This window comes from Euprymna scolopes, chromosome 9 (assembly GCF_053919585.1).
Source record: "Euprymna scolopes isolate OS-2025 chromosome 9, ASM5391958v1, whole genome shotgun sequence".
Classification (NCBI taxonomy): Eukaryota; Metazoa; Mollusca; class Cephalopoda; order Sepiida; family Sepiolidae; genus Euprymna; species Euprymna scolopes.
Genome location: NC_136490.1, coordinates 86,765,942 through 86,788,612, shown reverse-complemented (window position 1 = coordinate 86,788,612; position 22,671 = coordinate 86,765,942). Strand labels below are relative to the sequence as shown.

The window sequence follows — 22,671 nt, the reverse complement described above, 5'->3', positions numbered from 1 at the left end:
AGTACGATTAATATAGAAATCACTTATCTCGAAAAAACATTTCCGTATCCAAAATGCAAACTGTATAAAAGAATTTTAGTTTTAACAACATCAGCGTTCAAAAAATGTTCTTTTCCTTTTTTTTAATTAACCGTTAAAGAAATAAGAAACTTACGATATAAAATAAAAGCGGAGGGGGGGGGTCCGAAAGTTAGTTGGTGACGTTTTTATTATTATTATTATTATTATTATTATTATTATTATTATTATTATTATTATTATTATTATTATTAAGCGTGAAATACTATGACGACTGATGATATTCGGAATTATATTTATGTGACTCTGATTGGCTGACAGAAGACGTTCATGGAGATATTATCCAATCGAGAGTCAATATTTAAAAAAAAACAGTTGCTAACTGCTTCTATAAAACTTTAGGTTTTAATACGTTACAAATAGATTTTTTTAATATCATTTTCTTTGGAAACTAAGTAAAAAAAAACTGCGTAACTTGAAGTTTTCATTTGTAAGAACACTTGACTAACTAAATAAAGTTATTCAATTAAGAAAAAATATTTTTGTTTAACTTAATTATTTGGAGAACTCAGTTTAGAGCTAGAGTTGTGGTTCAGGGTAAAACTGTTATCACATTCTTATCGCAATTAAGCAGAACATCTCTTTCAGCCATTCATTACATGACCGATGCTATGTTACATGTAATTATAAAAACTGATATAAAAAATAAATCACCCAATTGTATTTGTGTCAGAGTGAAATGCTATCTTATTAAACACATAAATGAAAACATAATATAACGCTCATGACATTTTGTTTTTTTCTTTTCTGTAGGGTGAGTCAGCTCTAAAAAAGTGTAAACCAACAAATGTTTCAGGTAAAGAGCCCACCTTCAAGTTACCACAATCCTTCTCGATGTCAAACTGTTCCAGGTAAAGGCCTCAATCATTGTATTTTGAAAAGTTTTCAATACTTTTTTCATCCATTCATACAAAGTTTAAGGATATATATTGATGGATACAATGCCACAAGGGGTATCAAATGCTCTGATAGATTAGAAAATATGACGAGGGTTAGAGAAGTAGTTTTAAAATAGAATTTAAGTCATTTGATGAGAAGTTAAGCCCTGAGACGTATCCTCAGAAAGACATAAAAAAAGAAAATAGGCAGTATACAGCAAGAGTCTGCAATCTACGGTCCGTGGGCCGGATCAGGCTCGCGAAGGCATTTTGACAGGCCCGTGAGCCTGATTACCGATGACTATTTTTATCGAGAGACGAGGCTTTCGAATTCAACAAAAGTATGCTGTTATCTTTCTCTGATCCATTCAACCTAATGTGAATATTATGATCGACAAAACACGATCAAAACTTAACCATCTTACTTTCTGCGTAAAAAATAATAATAAAACAAAAACGGAGAGCCGGCTTGACCGACTGACCGACGACAGACATTAGGCGGGAGCAGTTTCAAATGGGCAACGTTATCTCAGTTCGCTTCCTGCTTCATTCGTTCGACAGTGAAGATTTCCATCGCTTACCTTTACCACGTACTCTATGTAAGTTGCTGTAACCCTTCAATGAGCCATTATCATACACCCTTCTTCTCAAACAAGAGGCTTGCATTTATTTATTTATTTATTTGTACGCTGTCTGTCTCGACATGCGGCGCATTGAAGACATGTCGGCAAATGTTAAAAATGAGATAATGTGCAGCGAATTGCAATATTTTTCCATTGCAGTCGATGAGAGTACAGACTCAAGTGACACTGCACAACTTACTGTATTTGTGCAAGCTGCGACTTCTACTTTTCATATTTTTGAAGGGTTTATTCAGTTAATTCCATGAACGGAACTGTGATCGCAGGAGATATGCTTGAAGTTTTGTTAAAATGATGGTAGAAATGAAATTTCATTTCTAGAAGCTTATTGGAATTACAATTGATTGTGCTCAGCAATGGTAGAGGAAAACGTGTTTTGTTATACTACTACAATGACATATGGAAAGCCCTGGAATTACTCATGAACTTGTAAATATTTCATTGCATTATCCATCAAGAGACATTGAAGTTTAAAAACGTTATAAATTTTGTAAAACTGTGAATGTGATTCTATCCTGTGGATTGAATCATCGACAATTTAAACAATTTTTGTTTTATACGCAGACAGAATATGGTGACCTTTTGTATTTCTGTGATGGACGCTGGCTAAGATGATGGTCGATGTTAACATGAGTACTTGCCTTACATGAAGAGATGATGATATTTATCGAAATTAAGCATAGGGATAATTCACATTTTGAGAGGCTGTAACTTTAGCTTTTAGGTCTGCAACTTTAGCATTCATTGTGGTTATTTGAAGCTTTTAGGTCTGCAACTTTAGCATTCATTGTGGTTATTTGAAGCTTTTAGGTCTGCAACTTTAGCATTCATTGTGGTTATTTGAATCATTTAAATGAACTACTTTAAGGTAAAACTCAGCTTATGAATGTGACATGTATAATCATATTGTTGAATTTGAAAAAAACTTTTGTTGCGGGAATATAAACTTAGAGACACTCTCAATAAAAATCACTAAATTTCCCATTAATTATTTGGTCGTTGGTGATAGCTTGATTCCAACACTGTTTTAAATTGAATAAATAATATTCTTTACTACTATATTTATCAGTTGTTAATATAGATTATATATATATATATATATATATATATATAAATCAGTTGTTAATATAGATTATATATATATATATATAAAACACTTGTGATAAAATGTGAATATACAGAGATATCAACACTTGTCTATTTAACTATATCGTCGACCTTTAAATGAAATTTGTTATGTCATTTTCCATAGAATCACTACACATCTCAGTGCACTAAAACTTTAGATTATCTGCCAGTTATGAGACTTATTTAACCAAGTCGCGTTGCCTATGTTTAATCTTAAATAATGGATACATATTTCTAATGACCTTTGACCGCATTACAAGGCAATAGAAGCGAAGGGAATGATAAAGCGAAACAGATCAGAGAGTGGCTGAAATGCAAGGTAGCATAAATTTAAAGACAGTTAAACATACGCACATTATACATACATACCTCATAAATGTGTGGATGATATTGCATGTGTACGTACGTAAGTTTAAATGCTATTTGTACTCGTATGTATGGATATGTGTGTTCGTTGTGTGTGTGGTTTATTCATGGTACAATTTTCAATAACAGTTTCAAACATACGTGTTATAATATCATCCATTTCATTTCTGTTGATCTCTTTTATTTTATAGTATTTTGACGTTCCTGATTTTTTAGGTGTTTTTTTAATTATAAATTTTCTTTTGTTTTTCTGATTTCTTAATATATACTTTTCATTATGGTTTGAAATATTTAGGTTGACAGGGAAGCAGAAGTAATTTTCCTTATTTTTCATTAATGACCTTCGTTTGGTTTGCGACTTGTCATTATAAACCGAACTGATACGCGGGATCGAATGAGTTGCCGAACATTGGAGTAAAGCTTTAGAATATTATGCAATAACTGACCCGTCCGAAGGTAATCGTTTGTAGAACTTATAAATTATTATTATAAATATTTATCATCGTTTGGAGTCATCAATTTATCCATGTAGTTGAAAAAGAGAAGATCAATATATTGACCCAGAGTCCAGTTGTATATAGTGCCAGGATAAAATCATTCAGACGATCATGAACCTTCGATATAAATATAATAAGCATGATAGGTGAGTGGTTTCTCTCCCTTTCTTTCAGTCATTCTATTTTCCCATCGGGTGTATCTGTTTTCTTTTGTTTACCTGCAATCATTATAAAATCTAAACTTTTCTCTGTAGTTATAACCTATTTATTTCTAATTAAACAACGAACTTTCTATAGTGCATTTAAATATATAAAGCTAAACATAAGTTAGATTTTTCCTTTGTGTTTGGCTATGTAAATTCTGTATTGTATTAGCTTCTTAACTTACAAATTGTAAATTCTGTATTGTATTAGCTTCTTAACTTACAAATTGTAAATTCTGTATTGTATTAGCTTCTTAACGTACAAATTCCAATTCAAATTTACAAAACTCTTACATTTCATTCATTTCACGCGCGATCCTCCTGATTGGAACATTTGAAAAACAATCACCAATTAAGATCACACAGACTTTTATTTTCTAGTGACACCATGCACCCGGGGAAAAAATAATATATAAAATGTTTCCATATGGATGAAATGAAGATGTGTAATTAAGTTCATTTATAATTTTTAATAAACGTGTATTTAAAAAAGACATTGTAATGCTTAACATATACATTTCAATTTTAAAATAAATGTTATTTACTATATCAAAATAATAAGTAAAAAAAAAGTTAAGTTTACTAAATAGTACATAAAAATATTACATAAGAAATGTTTTCGCAGCATAGTTATAAGAATTAAAATGTCAATTTCAGGATTCAAAAATAATTTTGGAGAGTATGTTTGCTTATTATAATAGTTATTAATGAAAATGCGCTCGCAAACAAAAATAACGTTTTCTTTTTCAACAGAGCCGATAACCTATAATTAAAAATTTGATGTGAACAAGTAATTATTAGCCCAGAGAGAAGTCGGGACCTGGTAAGGGTAGAGATGATGCAAAAATACAGACGGACGTCAAAAGCACAAATGAGAGGATAGCAGGGGATGAAGCGAAGGGGGCGAAACATACTCGTTTGTGTCTCTATCTTCCTATCGTGATCTATTTATAAAATTAAAATAAAATTATACTTTTTAAAAATTTAATTAGCGTCACTTGCTTTAGACGACTTTGACAAAAAAATGTTCCAAATAGAAACACCTAAAGATTTGAACAAATGGAATGGACAAATCAGAGCAAGAAAGATATTGATGACAACCCTCAGTATTTCTCAGTGTATAACATACATTCAACTAAAATATTGTGTAGAGATATTATGTATATGATCATACACTTGTTATTGATATCTAAGTTTTTTAAATCTAAAGGAAATTCCACTGTGAAAAATATTGTTTTTCAATCGATTTTATAGTAATTATAAAGTATTTCCTTCTATTCTGTTGAATAATGACTATGAACAAACGAGTTTTAAGGAAAAATCGAAATGAATTGTAACCATGGGAAAATGTTTGAAACTTACTCACAGAACTTCAATGGGACTATTCAAGAAATTCACTGAATTAAAGTAAATAAGATACTTATTGCAGCAGTCAAAAATAATGTGGCTCATAAATCATTAGCTGTTTTCTCTCACTTTCTTCAACCTTTAAGTTAACAGATTTCAGTTGTAAAAAAACTGTTTGTGGATATCATGAATCAATAGTGTACGGTGGTGTGTTTAGATTAAATATTATTTATTATTTGGATTATTTAAACTACTGCTCTTATATTGTTATTTCCATAGAAGATTCCCGAGTTTGAAAGAAATATTCCCTAGTTCGACAAGAACCCCTTAAAGAATGTTGGGGAATTACATTGGCTGAAACGTTGCGAGAATAACAGTAAAAATGAAAACAATAGTCCGTATAATCTAAATAATAAAAATTATCTTCATCGAAAGAATTCAGAAAATACCATTTTTTTATCTACAAGCATCGGAGAGTTGTCATCATAATAGTTGTTGTCACAACGGTTGGATCAATGTACTTCTTCAGGTTTTGTCGTTCGTAAATAACCTTCGTAGAATTTTTAACTGAAAAATTATTTTTAATCCTAATGAACGGGCTATGAGAGCGATTTACAACAAAAACCACGTGGGGAAGGCAGGAAAATACAACGGTCGAAACGTTGTTAAAATTGCAACAACTCAGACGAAGAGAACTGTTAAAAGTGCTTAAATAATGTGAATATTGCGAATCTATATTTCGATTTTTCTTTTCTGTTCAGATCAAATGTACGAATAAAAGAAGATAAAGTCGAAATGAAGAAGAAGCCACAACAGGATGACACATCGTCATTAAGTAAGTTCAACGAAACAACTAGAAGCACATTCTTTTTTTACATACATCATTTGATAGCACATGAAATATCTTATCCTCATTGGCCATCAACTAGAGGTGGTCACACAGTTTCTGCGACAAAAGCGGTACTACGACCTTGGCACCGTAACAACCTTTGCCACTGGTCATGTATGAAAAAAAAAACAATGTACATTCATTTTTGTCGTTTCATGTCTTATTAAAATATGTTTGTTTGATTGCTGATGATATTGCATGTTAAAATGATCGCCGTTTAGTGTCACGTAAATTTGAGAAACGTTATCTTGTGCACGCATTTTTCCACTGAGCCACTAAATTATTGGTTTGCTTATAATTTGTCCGGGATACTGGCGCTTAGTAATTGAACCCTGAACCCTGCGTGTGTAATTCGGATTCATAATTCCATCATTTAATATAAATTCTCTAATATACGAATAGTCACACCAGTGTTACTATAGATACCAAAACCTCACGATACATTAAATTTGTTGTGACTGAATGCAAGCCCAAGTCGTTTTCATTTAAATAGTTCTGGTGACTGATATATTCCCCTTACTTTCTACAACCAATGGGAGGACATCATTTGTTTCGGAACTGACATAAAATTTGTGTCTCCAAAATGCCATTCCAACTTTCCAGAGGGACATTTGAAGTGTCATTCTATTTTTTAAAGGAGACTTAGTATTCCATTTATAACACACAATGTGTGTGATATCACGTGCGATGTGTTGTCCTCATCAGTCACTAACCACTGATTATAGTACAGTTTTAGTGATTATGACCACTGGCAGCTTTTGCCACCGGACAGAATATTAAAAAAACAGCATTTCATCTTTTAAATTTCATAGTAACTTATTAAACCAGCCAACAACGAAATTATAAAATATAAACAAAAAATATACTTATTTTTTCACTTTACCGTCGTTGGGCCATTTTCTATCAAAATCATACGACTGATTTATAGTTGAATTTGTTTTGTAAGCATTTTGTAGACGAAAAATATGTATGTGTGCGTAAGAGAGAAAGAGAGAGAAAGAGAGAGAAGGATAAATACTCATTCCTGGATGAACTCATATTAAACCACATTGGTTGTATTGGTTGGGGGTCAATGGAAAAATATCCCTTCTCGCCGCCGTTCATTTTCCTACATTTTTCAATATTTTTCCAGCACTAAAATGAAAATACTAAAGAAACAACAATAAGACCTTAACAAAACACATGAATATTGAAGTTAAAAATATGTAGCATGCTGAGCTTAATTCCAGTGTGTGTTTAATAACATGTTAGTTGTGAACTGAACAGCTTTTCAAATTTCACCAAACAATCCCTTCTAAAGATGTCGAATTAATTTTAGTCTGGTAAATCTTTCATTTCTTATTTGGTTTCTGATCAAATAGCATAAAACAGCATCCATGCAGAATTTTATGATAAAAAGAAAACTAAAAGCTGAAGATAAGGTTCCAAATAAAATGAGTTGTATGTCGCTTTGTTTGTTTAAGCCACAGTTTATGTGAAATAATTCTTACTAGTTTAATTCATGTTAAGTACACAATATTATTATTGCAGATGTTGAAATAATCCCCTGAAAATAGTTATTAATTTTTATTAATAAAATAATTATGATTAATATATTATTTATTTTTAAAGATTATAAATAAGATATTTTATTTTGTGTGTGTGTGTCTGTGTGTGTGTGTGTGTGTGTGTGTGTGTGTGTGTGTGTGTGTGTGTGTGTGTGTGTGTGTGTGTGTGTGTGTGTGTGTGTGTGTTATTTAACTTTGTTATTAGTCGAATTTAAATGTGCTTCAACAGATTCATTCAATGAGAAAATTTCACGGAAAAACGAAGATTTATGGCTACCATTACTCCATCAAAAAATATATGCGTCTGAATCCTTTTGGGTTATGAATATTTATTAGATACGGACAATAATGGCGGAAAAAAGATAGGGGGACATAGTTTTGAAAGCTGGTTTATCATATTTTTTGTAGGTTTCAGACTACTTTTTGATTATATTTGAAAGATTAAAGACTAAAGTTAATTTCCAAAAGGAAAACAAATATTAGTACGCGTGAAAAAAAAAAGTTATAACGAAAAATGTTTTCACTGCGACATTCGGAAGCTGACAAATTCAGCTAAATTTGGAAGTTAAATAAATTCATTGTAAAAATTCTATGAAAGATAAATATTAGTTTTCTGATTCTATTTCAAGGATAATTAGTAAAGTCCTAATATATTTAATTAAATAAAAAACACATTGTTTGAACAAAAAATAGCTTTATTACCCCCCAAAAGCGAGAGATTCTAGGTTCGCTTCAACAAAAACAAACAAAGTACTCTAAAAATGGATTCTACGGAAGCTCAAAATGTAAGAAAGTCAAAAAGCTGTCTGAAAATGACGTCAGGTAGTTGGAGTATGTAGGGGTGCTGATTTTCTTTTTTCCCCAACCGTGCATCCGTACATTCCTATCGTGAACATTTTACCATATTTTAATTTAATTATTTTTCTGTGTTCCTGCTTTTAAATTATTTTTTTTATTTTTCAAGATTATATAAAAATTGTTTCACGTTCACTCAAGCAAAGAAGATATTAAAATCTTGCATATAAAAATTACGCGAAGCGTAATCTAAAAAAACGGAGAAATATTTTTTGCAATTATAAGTTTTTGTGGGAAAATATTAAATAAACAATGCTTAATTCAATGATAATATTGGTAGTTCGAGAAATTAATTCGTTATATCGAATTCATTAATATGGACTTTAGGGGCTTTTTCGTAATGTTCCTGAAAAATGTCTTTTTTCTTTGTTTCATTATTACAATTTACGATGCTTTATTTACTAAAAACAAATAAATAAATTCATTAATTTATTTACTACTGAAAACCATAACTTTAGTAAAGGTGCTTTTTTGTTTAAACAAAATAATACATTTCCACTAGGATTCGAATAGAAATAATAGATTCATTATATTCCGTGATCATTATTTGATAAATACTGAAATTTTCATTAAAATTGGTTAATTTCCTGATTTTTGGTAAATTTTTAAGTAAAAGGAAGGGTCAAAATGTTTATACATTTTGAACATCAGCTATTCATTTTGCACGTTCCTAATATTTATTTATCGTAAATGGTTGACATTCAAAAGTCAATGCAAATTTGAAGTGTTGAAGTCTACTGAAGTGTAAAGAATAATAAAGGCTTGAATAAAGGGTGATTCATATTCACTTATTCAGTGATGGTATGAAGGTTCTAGACGTATAATTCTTTGTTTAGTTGTTTTCTATGGAAGTCGAATTAATTTTGTAAAAAAAGATTTTTTTGTAAATGTATAGTTTAGCGGCGTAAATTATTTGACCGAAAAAATTTATATAAAAAAAATATTTATTTTTATATAAAACAGACCCAAAATAAAACGAGGAAAAAAATTCATTTTTATTACTTTTTTCATCATTTTTATTAGACTAAATGTATGACATTCGAGGCCGTCATATTGCTTTTAAAATTTGGTATCTTTATATTTTATATTCAGGAAGATAATTCGTCTTCTCTTAATATTTTCTTTTCAGTAACGGAAGAAACCGATGAAATCAAAAAAGAAGAGTTTTACAACTTATTAATCGGACAATTGGAAAACCTTCCCAATCTTCCAAAGTCTATTGTGCGCATCTTCTTAAGTTCGACATTTAAAGGTACATTCCTTCCTATTATTGATTTTTTATTTCGATATTCGATGTTTCTTGACTACCATACCGCCATGAAAACAGTATCGCATTATTTAAAATAGCTGGATGTTGTGATACTATTACAGATCTCGCTATCTTATCCGTATATATCCATGAGATAAGGACAGCAAAAAAGGCTCAATATTTCGAGGTCATTGTTGTATCGAAGTTCGACAGTTATACAGTTATTAATACACACAGAATTCAATGTTTCAAATATTCGGATTAACATACGCATTATTTTTAGTCCCATCGGACTAGATCATTCTGGCAGTGAGGGTTGTTAATCTCTCCTCAATATATCCCTTATGAAATTTCACTTCTTTTAGAAACCATATTTTCGAATCAATATCCAAATTCAAAAAGAATTGCCTTCACGCTTATGAAAGCGTTTCTCTTCAAGTAGCAATTAAGGTGTTTGTATTCTAAAGAAATATTATTATTTGATTCACATACACACACAGCCTTTGAGATTTTACACGACCGGTCGCTACAGTCGATTGAAAATTTCTTGGGGCGACTAAAAGTCGTAAATCACTCGCCAACCAGTCGATAAAATTTCTTTAAATAAAGAATCGGGAAAAACTCATTTATTTTACGACCTCAAATATGTGGTGGCGTAGAATGTCCTATGTTTCATCATTTGTGAATTCTTTCATCTCTAGCTGTGAATCCGTTGGAATATCGTATTGAAAAAAGAGTGGTCACGCTAAAGTCAACAAGAAGTCAAATTTACACATTCGGCGTGTAGTCAAAATGTCGCCTTCATTTAGCTCTCTGATTTTGAAATTCATTTGGAAAAAAATTCTTCGAAGCTACAACTACATACACTTCATGCTTACAAAAGTAAAGACGAACATTTGAAAGAGAAAAAAATGCATCGTTCCGTCAAGCACGCTCCGAAAATTAAATTTTACAACAAGTAAGTAATCATATTTTTCTCAATTATATAAATTCAGATATTTGCATGCTCTTTTTTGTGCAACTTTCAAAAAATCATCGATACCCAATTTTATAAATAATATTCTAAATTTTAGAATGTTGTTCCGAGGTGAATTCTTTGTTTTAATAGAAACAAAAGAGACCAATTTCTGTTCTATATCAAAGGTTTTTTCCATAAATTACAAAGAAAAATTGACCGTTTAAATTTTAAAAAGATATTAAACCATGCCGATTTTCTAAGAAATCTAGTTCATTTCAACTAAATGGTATTTTTTTTTAATATCGAAGATTTCCGGCCACGGAGATCTCGTACCAGGAGATTTCAGTCAACAATCGTGAATACCCGGAGATTTCGTAACACTTTTTTTTAACACCCACGGTTTAGGCTAAATATTTTAATTTTTGTGTGAAATTTTACGCCATAATTTGGGTATCGGAAGAATAGTTTGTTGATATTTTTATTAAGAATAAATAAGAAAACTATAATTGAATTGCTGTAAAATTATTTACTATTATTGACTGAAACAAAGACATAAAGTAGACGAGTAAAAATATTTTGGGGCGAGTAAATTTTCCCTCACACTTTTTTTTCAAATCTCAAAGGCTGCACACACACACACACACACACACACACACACACACACACACACATATATATATATATATATATATATATATATATATATATATATATATATATATATATATATATATATAAAGTACTTTGAGTGGGAAGTGTGTGAGAAGACGTTCCCTGTGGATGCCGAAACGGATGAGCCGATTTTTTTTAATCAACACAAATGTACTTTATGTGTCTGGAAGTTGTCTTGGATAGATTTTGTATTGGAATGCCTCCAATAAGTGTCGAAAATCGATAATCGAAAAAAAATCTGATTAAAGAAGGAACAGTTCAATTTTGACCAAACCCTTATACAACCTAACACCACAAGTGCATCTGAGAAGTATTATCACCGCACAAGCAAATGAGCCCGGCGTATAAAATCAACAGTAGGTTCTTTGATAAGATATGGATGCGTTCGAAATGAATGTTTCTGTTTAGAGCATAATCTAACTATGATACTTGACTTTTGTATTTTAAACTTTTTGATACTCAATGACACTAATTCAAGCCGTTATATAAAATAATTTTATAAAGTCAAAAATAATTTTATACAATTAAAAATAAAATCAAAAATAATTTTATAAAATCAAAAATAATTTTATACAATTAAAAATAAAACCAAAAATAATGTTATACAATCAACAGTAGGTTCTCTGCAGTGCAACATGTACTGTGGACTAAGTGACTACAGGGAATCATGTCAAGCTTTCTCCCGGTGCACTGCGGTGGATCCTCGTTTAGAGTACGCAATCAATCGATTTGATTAAAAAAAATAAGCGATTTCACCGATTTTGATGACAATAGATTGAATATGACAATAGATGGAAGTGTACAATATTCTTTGATTCTCATTCAGTCCTGGGTAACGCCGGTGCTTCTTTTAGTATATATATATATATATATATATATATATATATATATATATATATATATATATATATATATATCTTGTGTGTGTATATATATATATATATATATATATATATATATATATATATATATACTAGCTGTACCCTGCCACGCGTTGCTGTGGCTCAAATTGGCGCAATGGAAAAAGTTCCAAAATGAGAAAAAGCATGTTTCTTATAGGTTTAATTTTCCATTTTGCATGGGTACACAGTTTTTGTTGTTCCATTTTCTTAGCTGATATAGAGATTTTCCGGTTTGATGACTCTTGAATACGTAATATAAATTGTCCATGTGAAAAAACAGTGTGTAACTGTAAGGCCCACAATTGTAAAGATTGTTCCCTGTGCTTTGTTGATGGTTATTGCAAATGACAATAAAATTGGAAAGTTCAATTTCCTAAAGTGTAATGATGTATCCGGTGGAATCATAGGAATGCATGGAATGAAGATATATTCATCTGTGAAAGGTCCTGTTAAGATTGTTGTTTCTATGATACTGTTTGTTAATTTTTTTTTACTGCAAGCTGTGTGCCATTGCAAAGCTTGGATTGGTTTATATTTCACAACATGATAATTAGTACACCAAATTTCAGTTGCAATACATGCGGTGGCATCCCTGGCAAATATAGCTGTTGGATAATTAACCACTTTATCTGCTTTCACAACAGTGTCGATGAATTTGTATTTGACTACCTCACTTGGAATTTTACATTGAATAATAGCGTTAAGTTCATGAGCATCTTTGTATTGACCTGCAAGAATAGCTCATTCACTCAGTCAAATGGAATTCTTATAATTTGAATATCTGCAAAAACATTTTAAGCTAACTATTCTTTTGATGAAATAAAATTACAGAAATTACAGAAGTTAAAAGTCAAAGAATTTTGCCCTTAACTCTGATCAGCTGGCACTTTTTCTTACCCAATTTCCCACAAGTGATGCAAAAGTTTTTGTGCGGATCGAACAGTCGGCAACTGGACATGCATATTTTGAGTTAAGTTTAATGTCTTCACATGGAACAAAAAAGTAGAAGTGTTTGAGGCAAGCATTTATTTCATCTGCTGGTGTTGATTGAAGAATAACAGGTAACATTTGTCTGAAATCTCCTGCAAGCAATATTACTGCATTCCCAAATGGTCTGACATTGCCACGCAAATTTTGCAAGGATCGACCAAGAGCCTCAAGTGATTTTTTGCGTACCATTGTGCATTCATCCTAAACAATAAGTTTGCATTTCTGCAATATTTTTCCCCATATTGGATGTTTTGGAGATGTCGAACATGAGATTTTTGAAAAATTGAATGTTTTAAAGTAGAATAAATAATTCTTCTACTTGGCAGCAAGGTCGCAGGTATTCCTCATGTAGCAAGGGCTAAGGCTATGTCATTTTGTTACCAAATGGCTGCCAAAATCAATTTAATTAGAAAGCTTTTACCAGTTACTTCTGGTGCTGTTCAAGGTAGCAGTAATTTCCAAATAACTTCTATTCTCACAGTCAGTAAATTAGGTGACTAAAATAGGATTTATCCATGTTTTGACAATGCCTTATTCACTGTAATTAATTTAGGAGACTAAAATAGGATGAGGGATTAGAGATGAACGGATAGAGAGGAAGATATATAGATAGAAAAGAGAAAGTGAGAGGAAAATAGAGAAAGAGGAGATAGAGAGATAAAGGGATTGATAGATAAACAGAGAGAGGGGGAGAGTTAGAAACAGAGAGGGATGAGACAGAGGAAAGGAGAGAGATAGAGAGAGAAAGGGGCTCAAAGAGAGATGGAGAGGGTGATATAGAGAGAAAGATAGATTGAGAGAGGGAAAGGGAGAGATGGATAGAGAGAGATATTAAGAGAGGAAGAGAGAGGGGGAGAGAAACAGAAGGTGAACTACACTTCACCGTTTGTTTCCTCGTTCAGTAGAGAAGAAATCTTTCGAGATTGAGGCAATTTTAATGTTTTGTTATTATCCAGAGTACCCCTTTTGGGGGGGGGGGCTAGATTTTCCTCACATTAGAAACCGACCGGGTTATCTGTACTTTCACTTAACAAATTAATAAAAGAAAAACATATTGTAAAATTTGAATTTAACATGAAAATACTATTTTAAAAAATAGCACGATAACATAAGTGCATAAGTGCCACTTTAGGTACTCCTTGGGCGTTGAGTTCCATGGCGACCAGCATAATTATTTAATGGTCGCGCCCTTAGCCCCCCCCCCATAGTCAAGGCTAATGCATGCGCACGTAACATTCTTTTATTTACTGACGTTGGCTTAGTAACTAAACGATTTATTGATAATTTCGTAACCCTTAAACGCATGCCGGAAGATTTAAATTGGTTCATTATTGTTGTAATGAAAAAAAAAAGTTTCATTCAACACAAAACCAAAAACACATATTAATGATAAATGATTTATTGTTCTATTCATTGAAATTTACTAACTTTTAAATAAAAAAGTTAAAAAAAAAAAAGTTAATAAAAAATAGTTGCTTATGTGCGCATAAAAAACTTGTTTGTTTTTTTTTTTTAGATTAGGTTCACCTTGGAATCACCCCCCCCCCAACCTCCAAATCTTAAGAACAGCTTCCGGAATAAACATCACTTTGGGGGGGGCCTAATAAACACCATTTGGGGAGGGGGGATATTTAAAAAAAAAGTCGATAAAAGTCGTCATTTAAAAAGAAATTTAAAATCAAATGTTTGTAAAAGTGAGAAATTATTAATAAATGTTTAGTAACATTTTTCGGTGCTAATGCAGAGAGTGATCCGCGCTATTTTTTAAATCGTGTTTTTTTTTTATTCCAACCAATCTTATATCGAAAAACAAAAAAAAACTCCAAAAGCAAGCGACAAACTTTTTTGGGGGGCCTTATATAATAAAGAAACAATGTGTATATTAAAAAATTTGGAAGATAAACAAATGAAATATTTTTTTTGTTTGTTTTTTTTTACTTACTAAACAGAAAATGAAATCTTTCGTCAATTCGTGGCTGTGAAATGAATCGAACCGGAAGTTCAGTTTTATCAACAGAACAGATTCGCACCACGGTTAAAAAAATATATTTATTTTATTTAATATTTTAATAAATCGCGAGGTAAATTTATTTTAATAACATAAAAACATGCCTCGACTCTAAAGATGGGTTGTCTGAAAATTTCAAATAAATTGGTAACGTAGAAATATGGTTTTATTCGTTTAGAATGAACCAAATTTACATTTATATATATATATATATATATATATATATATATATATATATATATATATATATATATATATTAAATTGTAATTCAATGAATTTCAAAAAACTCTCATTGAAAATAAATGAAGTGGTTGAGCTTCATATCAAAGAATTTTTATTATTCTAAGCAAGACAAAGAATGCTTTAGAAAATTAATCTCCTTAACCTATAGGGTTTCGATGTCTACCATCTCATCAGAGGAGAGAAAATATTAGCAAATACTTATAAAGTTATGCACCCTATTTGCTAAAGTCAGTGAGACATGGAAAGTCAAAGTCAAAATAATAAATAATATATATATTGTCATTTCGGATGTTTTAGGAGATACACTAGTCTCCCTCGGGCTTCATTCCATCTAATTTTTCCATGTTAATGGATTTTTCACTCGTCCCTACGATAATTTAGTTCGAATGGATGTTTCTTTTCACCACATTTGAGATGTTTAATGATAACACTATACTTACAATTCGTTTCTCAATAACGCCGTCTTTCCAAATAGTTTTGTCCATTTTTATAATCTTTAAAATGCATGTTTCCGCTGGACATAAAAAGTTTTCTTGCATCGGCATTTTATTATTTTTTAAATTTGATTTTATGAAGTATTGGTTTATAAAATACTATTTATTTCGAATATAATTCAACTGGTGATATTCCCGAAATTCGAATCGGGTTTATAGTTATTCGATACACGCTAAGAAACTGTTGTAGTGATTCATCTTCAGTTTCACCTCCGTCTTATCTTTCTATCTCGTTTAAACTTAACTATGAATATTTCTGCCATTACATCTTGGGTTAAATGGAACAGGTGTTACATGATTAACTGAAAATTCGTTGCAAAGATTTAGCCGTGCATTGAGTTCCATTATCAGACACCAATATATATGCAATACCACATATTGCGTTTATATGGTTTTTTGTGTTTTTTGTACGAGGTTTCCTACATTTATGTAAATATATATTTACAAAACATATTTTTTAATATTAAATATTTACAAAACTTTTAAGGATTAAAAAAAACATTTTTCTATTTACACAAACTTTTTTATGTGCGTAACAAAACGAACGTATTTAAACAAAATATATTTAAATATATGGGTGTTTTTCTGAATGCGTTTTTTTTTTAATATATTTACAAAACTTTTTAATAAAACAAATAATGATAATATAAATAAATAAATAAAAAGAATGATCTGTATTAATTACAAAACCGACGTCATAACTAAGAAGTTCTGCACAACATGTATTTAAATAAATATATGTTGTTGAAATGTTGTGTTTCATTACATTAAAAGTTTACTTGTATTTAATTTGACCTTGTGGAAAAGTAAGCAAATAACAAGTTTTTTTTAAATAAAAGTAAAAGTTTTAAAAAATTTGTGTCCTGCGATACTATATTTCATCCTGATAAAAATAAAAGTTACAAAAAGATATGTGAGTAAAATAATATATATTTTAAATCTCGATTGTTTATACTTGTTGCTTATACTCGCGGTTTTATGATGCATAACAATTTCCTCGGTCTAGAAGGATTTATACTTCACTGATCAGTGACATACATCGGACTTTTAATAAATATTGAATTGTATTAAAAACGCAAAAAAAAAAAAATACTGTACATAGAAATTAATATTGGTCGCAAAAACCGCGAAAGATTTTCGAAAATCCGAACGAGTCAATAATTTTATTTTCATGTTTCCTATATTTGATCAATGCAATTTGCCTAATTTTCATTCCGTGCTTGTACTTTTCCATTGCTATCATACGTTTAATATAACATTGATCCGTCAATTCTTGTTGCCTCAATCGCTCCCGATGATCTTGTTGTATGCTAGTCACAATTTTTTCATTCACTTGATATCTTTTTCATTTTAATTGTCAAACCGTTTATCTGATTATATAAACTAATTACGTCATATGTTTTCCTACATCATTATACAATAAAAAAGAATGATGGAAATGTTTAAAAAAATATAAATCTATCATTGCAATCTTTCCCGCCTTTTATTAGATACGCAAATCGAAAGAAACGCATTGATGGTTGATGTCTACCCGAAAATCCAGGAATTTTGCGCCAATCACGGCTTGGACTTCCAAGTTGTCGATATGCGTTGGGGGATTCCTGAGGACACTCAAGCGGATTATTCGACAGAAGAATTATGTCTCTACGAAATTGAGAATTGTCAAAATCTCTCACTCGGACCAAACTTTGTGGTAAACATTTCTATACATAATTTATACTTGGATTTTCTTTCATCGAGTAGATTCATAATAATAATGCAATCATATTGAACTCTCTTGCACACAAAATCTTATTGACGTAGAGTTAACACTTGTTTTATTAATAAGTCATCACTCATCAAAACCAAAACCACTAGGAGTTATTGAGATAAATGGATTATCAGGTGAATAGGGAAAATATGATGAGAGGATTGATGAAGATGATTTATGATAAAGTGATAAGTCTGTTTTCAGTTTCTTCGGCGCCATTAACCGCACGAAGATAATTTACGAAGGTAAGTTTTCAATGTCTGCATTTTTTCTGCATTAACGGCTGAAGTCTCGGTGTCGAATCTTTTAGGACGAACTACTCTGTCCATTTTGCTTTTAATCAAAATTGTACTGAGACAGGAATGAGAATAAATCTGCATATTATTGGTAAGAATATGACTTACAAAAACATTGGATTTAAAGACGGCTGTGTTGTAGTGTGTAGGGAAGCAGTTCTGTGTTAACGTGTTGCACAAATGGGAAGTTGTTAAGTATGAGGTACACGGTATATTAATGATTAGTTAATATATATAGTGTATATAAATCATCTCATCGCCATTACTTGTATGCCTAGCTCTATGATGGAGAATACTATTGCATACAAGTCTTTCCAAGAAAATTGTTTTATAAATGTAAACTGCACCCTCATCCTACAAAAAAAACATTAATGACTACTTGTAAGTGGCTAGAGCCATGCCTCGTTTTTATCATTAAGGCATTTATTTGCATTGATTCATAAACATCGTAAATATTTATGAGAGTAGCAAGGATGGTTTATTCTTTTAAACCAACAATGCAAATTTTCTTTATAAGTTACATTTATATCCGAGGGATTTTTAATTTTAAAGGATTGTCTCATTTAGAGCTGATATTTGGACACCGCCACATCGAGGATTGTGGTTAGCTATTTTATTTTTTTTAGATTTTGTTTGATTAAACCAGTTGCACCCACTACAAACAATATAATGTTTATTTTATTTTTTATTTTTTTATTTTCGGGGACCACATTGGTACCCTGGTACTTTGTTTTTCGGGCTCGGTTATATTTAGGCCATTCAGAACATCAATACCGAGCAATCATTTCATGTTTGTTCCATATGATAATGTCTAGTTTGTTGGACTTGTATTTTAGAAATCTGCCTGCATGCATATTTTTATAGAACACCGCCGCCTTTCCGTTTGATGCAAGGAGTGAAAATTCCTGCTCCTAGCCAGCTGTTTTGTGATTTGTTGTGTCTTTTCGTAGATTGCCCAGTGAAGCTACCTGCATACTTTGTTGTGGTGAGCACGCCGATAATATAATACTTTGCAATATACTCTAAACAATCTACGAATTTCAATAATACAAACGTCAGCACAAATTATAAAACAAACATTAAAAGCAAAACATTTCCAAAAAAACATATCTCATCCAGGTATATATACTGTCCCATGCCATAATTGTCATTAAATATACGTTGGTGAAAGGTCTAGTGAACATAAAAAAACATATCTCATCCAGGTATATATACTGTCCCATGTCATAATTGTCATTAAATATACGATGGTGAAAGGTCTAGTGAACATAAAAAAATATGAAAAATAGCAATTGGACGCATTATTCTCTCATCTGTGCAGCTTGATCATTCTTTTAACTTTAGACCCGCTAAACTCGTAAAGTCATTGTAGTTAAATCTCGACGAAGACTTCTTAAAACAGCCCTGATCGCAAACTCAAACACAATTAAGCTATGTGGAAGTTTTTACAATCTACACCCTTTAATCAGTAAACTTATATTAAAAGAACTTAAATTTAGAAAAAGGTTAACTTATTAACACCATATATATATATATATATATATATATATATATATATAGTAAGTTATAAAATATATATGGCGATTAAACTACACTGAATATTCCGCGTTTCATCCTCTAGGACTCCTCAGGCTTAGTTACACACACACACACACACACACACACACACACACACATATATATATATATATATATATACTTCATTTACTCACATAAAATTAATATACGATAGTATAAATTTATGTGTAAACTTTAAGTATTCACTTCAAAAGTGCTCAATACGTAGGTAGAGCTAGTTAGTAATTTATAAAATATATATGGCGATTAAGCTACACTGAATATTTCACGTTTCATCCACTCTAGGATTCTTCAGGCTTATGCACGAATTTTGTGGTTGTCTGTCGTTTTTATATACACACCTTCTATTGAAATTTTAGTTAGCCAATCAGCTTTCTAGTATCCACCGCGCCCTTCCTATCAGCCAATAAACATGCACTTACAGGACAAAGGCCCATTTAACCTCTGGTTGACCTGATTCTCTGTGTGTGTTCTATTTAGCCTGGATATCTAGTGTCTTGGCCTGTTTTAAATCTAGGTTAGCTTTTTTTATGTTAATTTATATATATATATATATATATATATATATATATATATATATTATATATATATATACATACATACATATATATGTATGTATGATAGTTTATGTATATGCATGTTTAGTTATTTTATTTGTTTATTTGTTTATTTTCTATTGTTTTTGTTAGTTTTAAAGTTATTTTGTATCTCTATCCTAGAGTAAATTTTATCCTGTGAACACAGTTGTTCGCTATTTCTCTCCTACAGTTTAATAGATGTTGGGGTTCTTTAAAGTACAGAATAGCAAATTTTTCATGAAGGTATAATCTACATGGGCCGTCTAGGTCTCTACAGGTGTTTGCTTGTCTTACTATTTTCCATTCGACTACCGACGAACGGTAGCTTTCCTTGAGTTCCCAGTATTTATTTGCTAGCTTTGTTTTCATACGGTGTGTTTTATTTTTTAATGTACTTTTGTGGTCATAATATCGAGTTTTCAAATCTAAGGAAATCATACCTACGTAATATTTCTTGTTATTCGGGTTTTCTTTCGTGAATATTATGGCCTGGTAAACTATGCTTTTGGTTAGAAATTTATTTTGAAGCGGGCAAAATGTGCAGTATCTACTGTTGCATTTATCTTGTTCGTTATTAGTATTTTTATTTTTATTTCTAGTATGGTTGTCGTTGTTCGGAGTCGGTTTATTATTATTATTATTATTATTATTATTATTATTATTATTATTATTATTATTATTTCTGCTAGTTATATATGTGTCTTTTGTGTTAGTTTTATTTTTGTCATGGTGTCTACTTTTTTTTTTACATGGGGTCACCACTTATCAAGGCCCGGAGGCCACTCAGGGATAAGGGGTATTGCGTGTACAGTAATCAATGAGATAGTATTGTAGTAATCGTTCGTATTGGAGATTTGATAGAGTGTCTTACTTAAGGGGGCGGTTTGTCAGGAATTTGTTTATGTTGGATTTGCAGACACCCAAGTTGTAGTCAGGTGGGAAGCAGGCGAACAGAAGAGAGTCCTACAATTGTGCACTTCTGAGAAAGAAGCTCTGCTCATGGAATCTACGTTTGGATTTAGGCACAGATGGGGAAAATTATTGATAGTAGTTTCAGCCAAATGGGTGTTTCTCGTGAAAGATTGGCGATGGGGACCAGAGATTGGAGCTAAGACGAGCACTTGCCATGGAAATAACGATAAAACAAAGACAGGCTCGCAACATCTCTTCTATGGGAGAGAGGCTGCAGGGAAGAGAAAAGGGCATCCCCCACTTAACCACAAAGTCTATTTTGTACTCTGTCAAGGCAGGATAGGCTGTTTTAGCAGCTCCTGCCCAGATGTGGCAGCAGTATTCCATCGTTGGACGTACTTGGCTTTTATACAGATAGAGAATTGCATCAGTAGTGAGATATCTTCTGGAGCGGTAGAAGGATCCCACCATTTTTCCAGCGTCCCTGGCAACAGATTTGATGTACGTGTTCCATTTAAGATCAGGAGTAACAGTCAAACCCAGAAGCTTGTCAAAACATGGAGCCTTTCCAAGAAGAGAGCCATCCATTTCAATTGATGCCAGATGGGGATCAGAGCGTTGATGATGTAAAGATAGAAGCTTGGTTTTGGATGCATTAAAAGTGACCAGCCACGTCTTCCCCAATTGTACCACACGCTCAAGATCAGAGGAGAGAGAATTAGAGAGAACTTTGTCATTTACAGCCTTTGATGTGTTGCCATAGATGGTCGTGTCATCAGCTGTCAATGGATGTCAACGAATGATTTAAGTATGTGTTTTGGGAGATCATTGATGTAGATCAGGAAGAGAGTTGGGCCTAGGATGCACCCCTGAGGGACTCCAGCATTAATACTGTGGGCCTCTGATTTCTGCCCATCAACCACTACTCTTATGAAACTATCAGAGAGAACTGATTTAATGATTGAGAAGACATTTCCAGTTATACCATAGCTGGAAATCTTGTGAAGTAGGCCTTTATGCCATACCTTATCAAAGGCCTTTGATATGTCAAGAGCAATTGCCCTGGAAAGGAAACCTTTGTCAAGAGATTCACTTATCCTATGAGATACAACCGTTATCACATCTGCGGTAGATCTTGCAGAACGGAAGCCATATTGCATGTCACTAAGAAGGTTGTTTCTGCTGAGGTGGTTGACTACTTCTTTATTTAATATGGATTACTACTTCTTTATTTAATATGGATTCCAAGAACTTACTCATGACACACAGGAGACTTATTAGTCTGTACTGAGAGGGAGATGACTTATCATAGCATACTGATGAGGTTTTCCAGGGTGTTGGAAAGCACTTCTCCTTAAGGCAACGCTTAAACAGTTTTGTAAGTATGGGAGAAAGTTCTGGTTGAAGCTTTTTCAGCACTATAACTGGAATGCCGTCAGGGCCACTTGCTTTACTGGAATCAAGGTTCTTGATTAGCTTTTCGACCTCACACACGGATATTTGTATGTTGCATAGCGTGTTGTCTGTTATAGGAGGAAATACAGGGAGTTGATGGCCATTGTCGCATAGGGTAGAATTAGCTGCAAAGTTCTTTGCAAATAGTCTGGCCTT

The 22,671-nt window shown here is 31.8% G+C and overlaps 1 protein-coding gene across 1 annotated transcript in view; it reads left to right on the top strand.

Annotated features, from left to right (window-relative positions):
* The window catches only part of LOC145284758 (uncharacterized), a 97,498-nt gene that overhangs the window by 43,234 nt on the left and 31,593 nt on the right, over positions 1–22,671 (top strand). The window contains exons 4-7 of the mRNA XM_080133723.1: positions 832–929; positions 5,900–5,973; positions 9,559–9,681; positions 17,437–17,639. Of these exons, the coding sequence (XP_079989849.1) occupies positions 832–929; positions 5,900–5,973; positions 9,559–9,681; positions 17,437–17,639 (498 nt within the window). The remainder of the gene's footprint in view (positions 1–831; positions 930–5,899; positions 5,974–9,558; positions 9,682–17,436; positions 17,640–22,671) is intronic.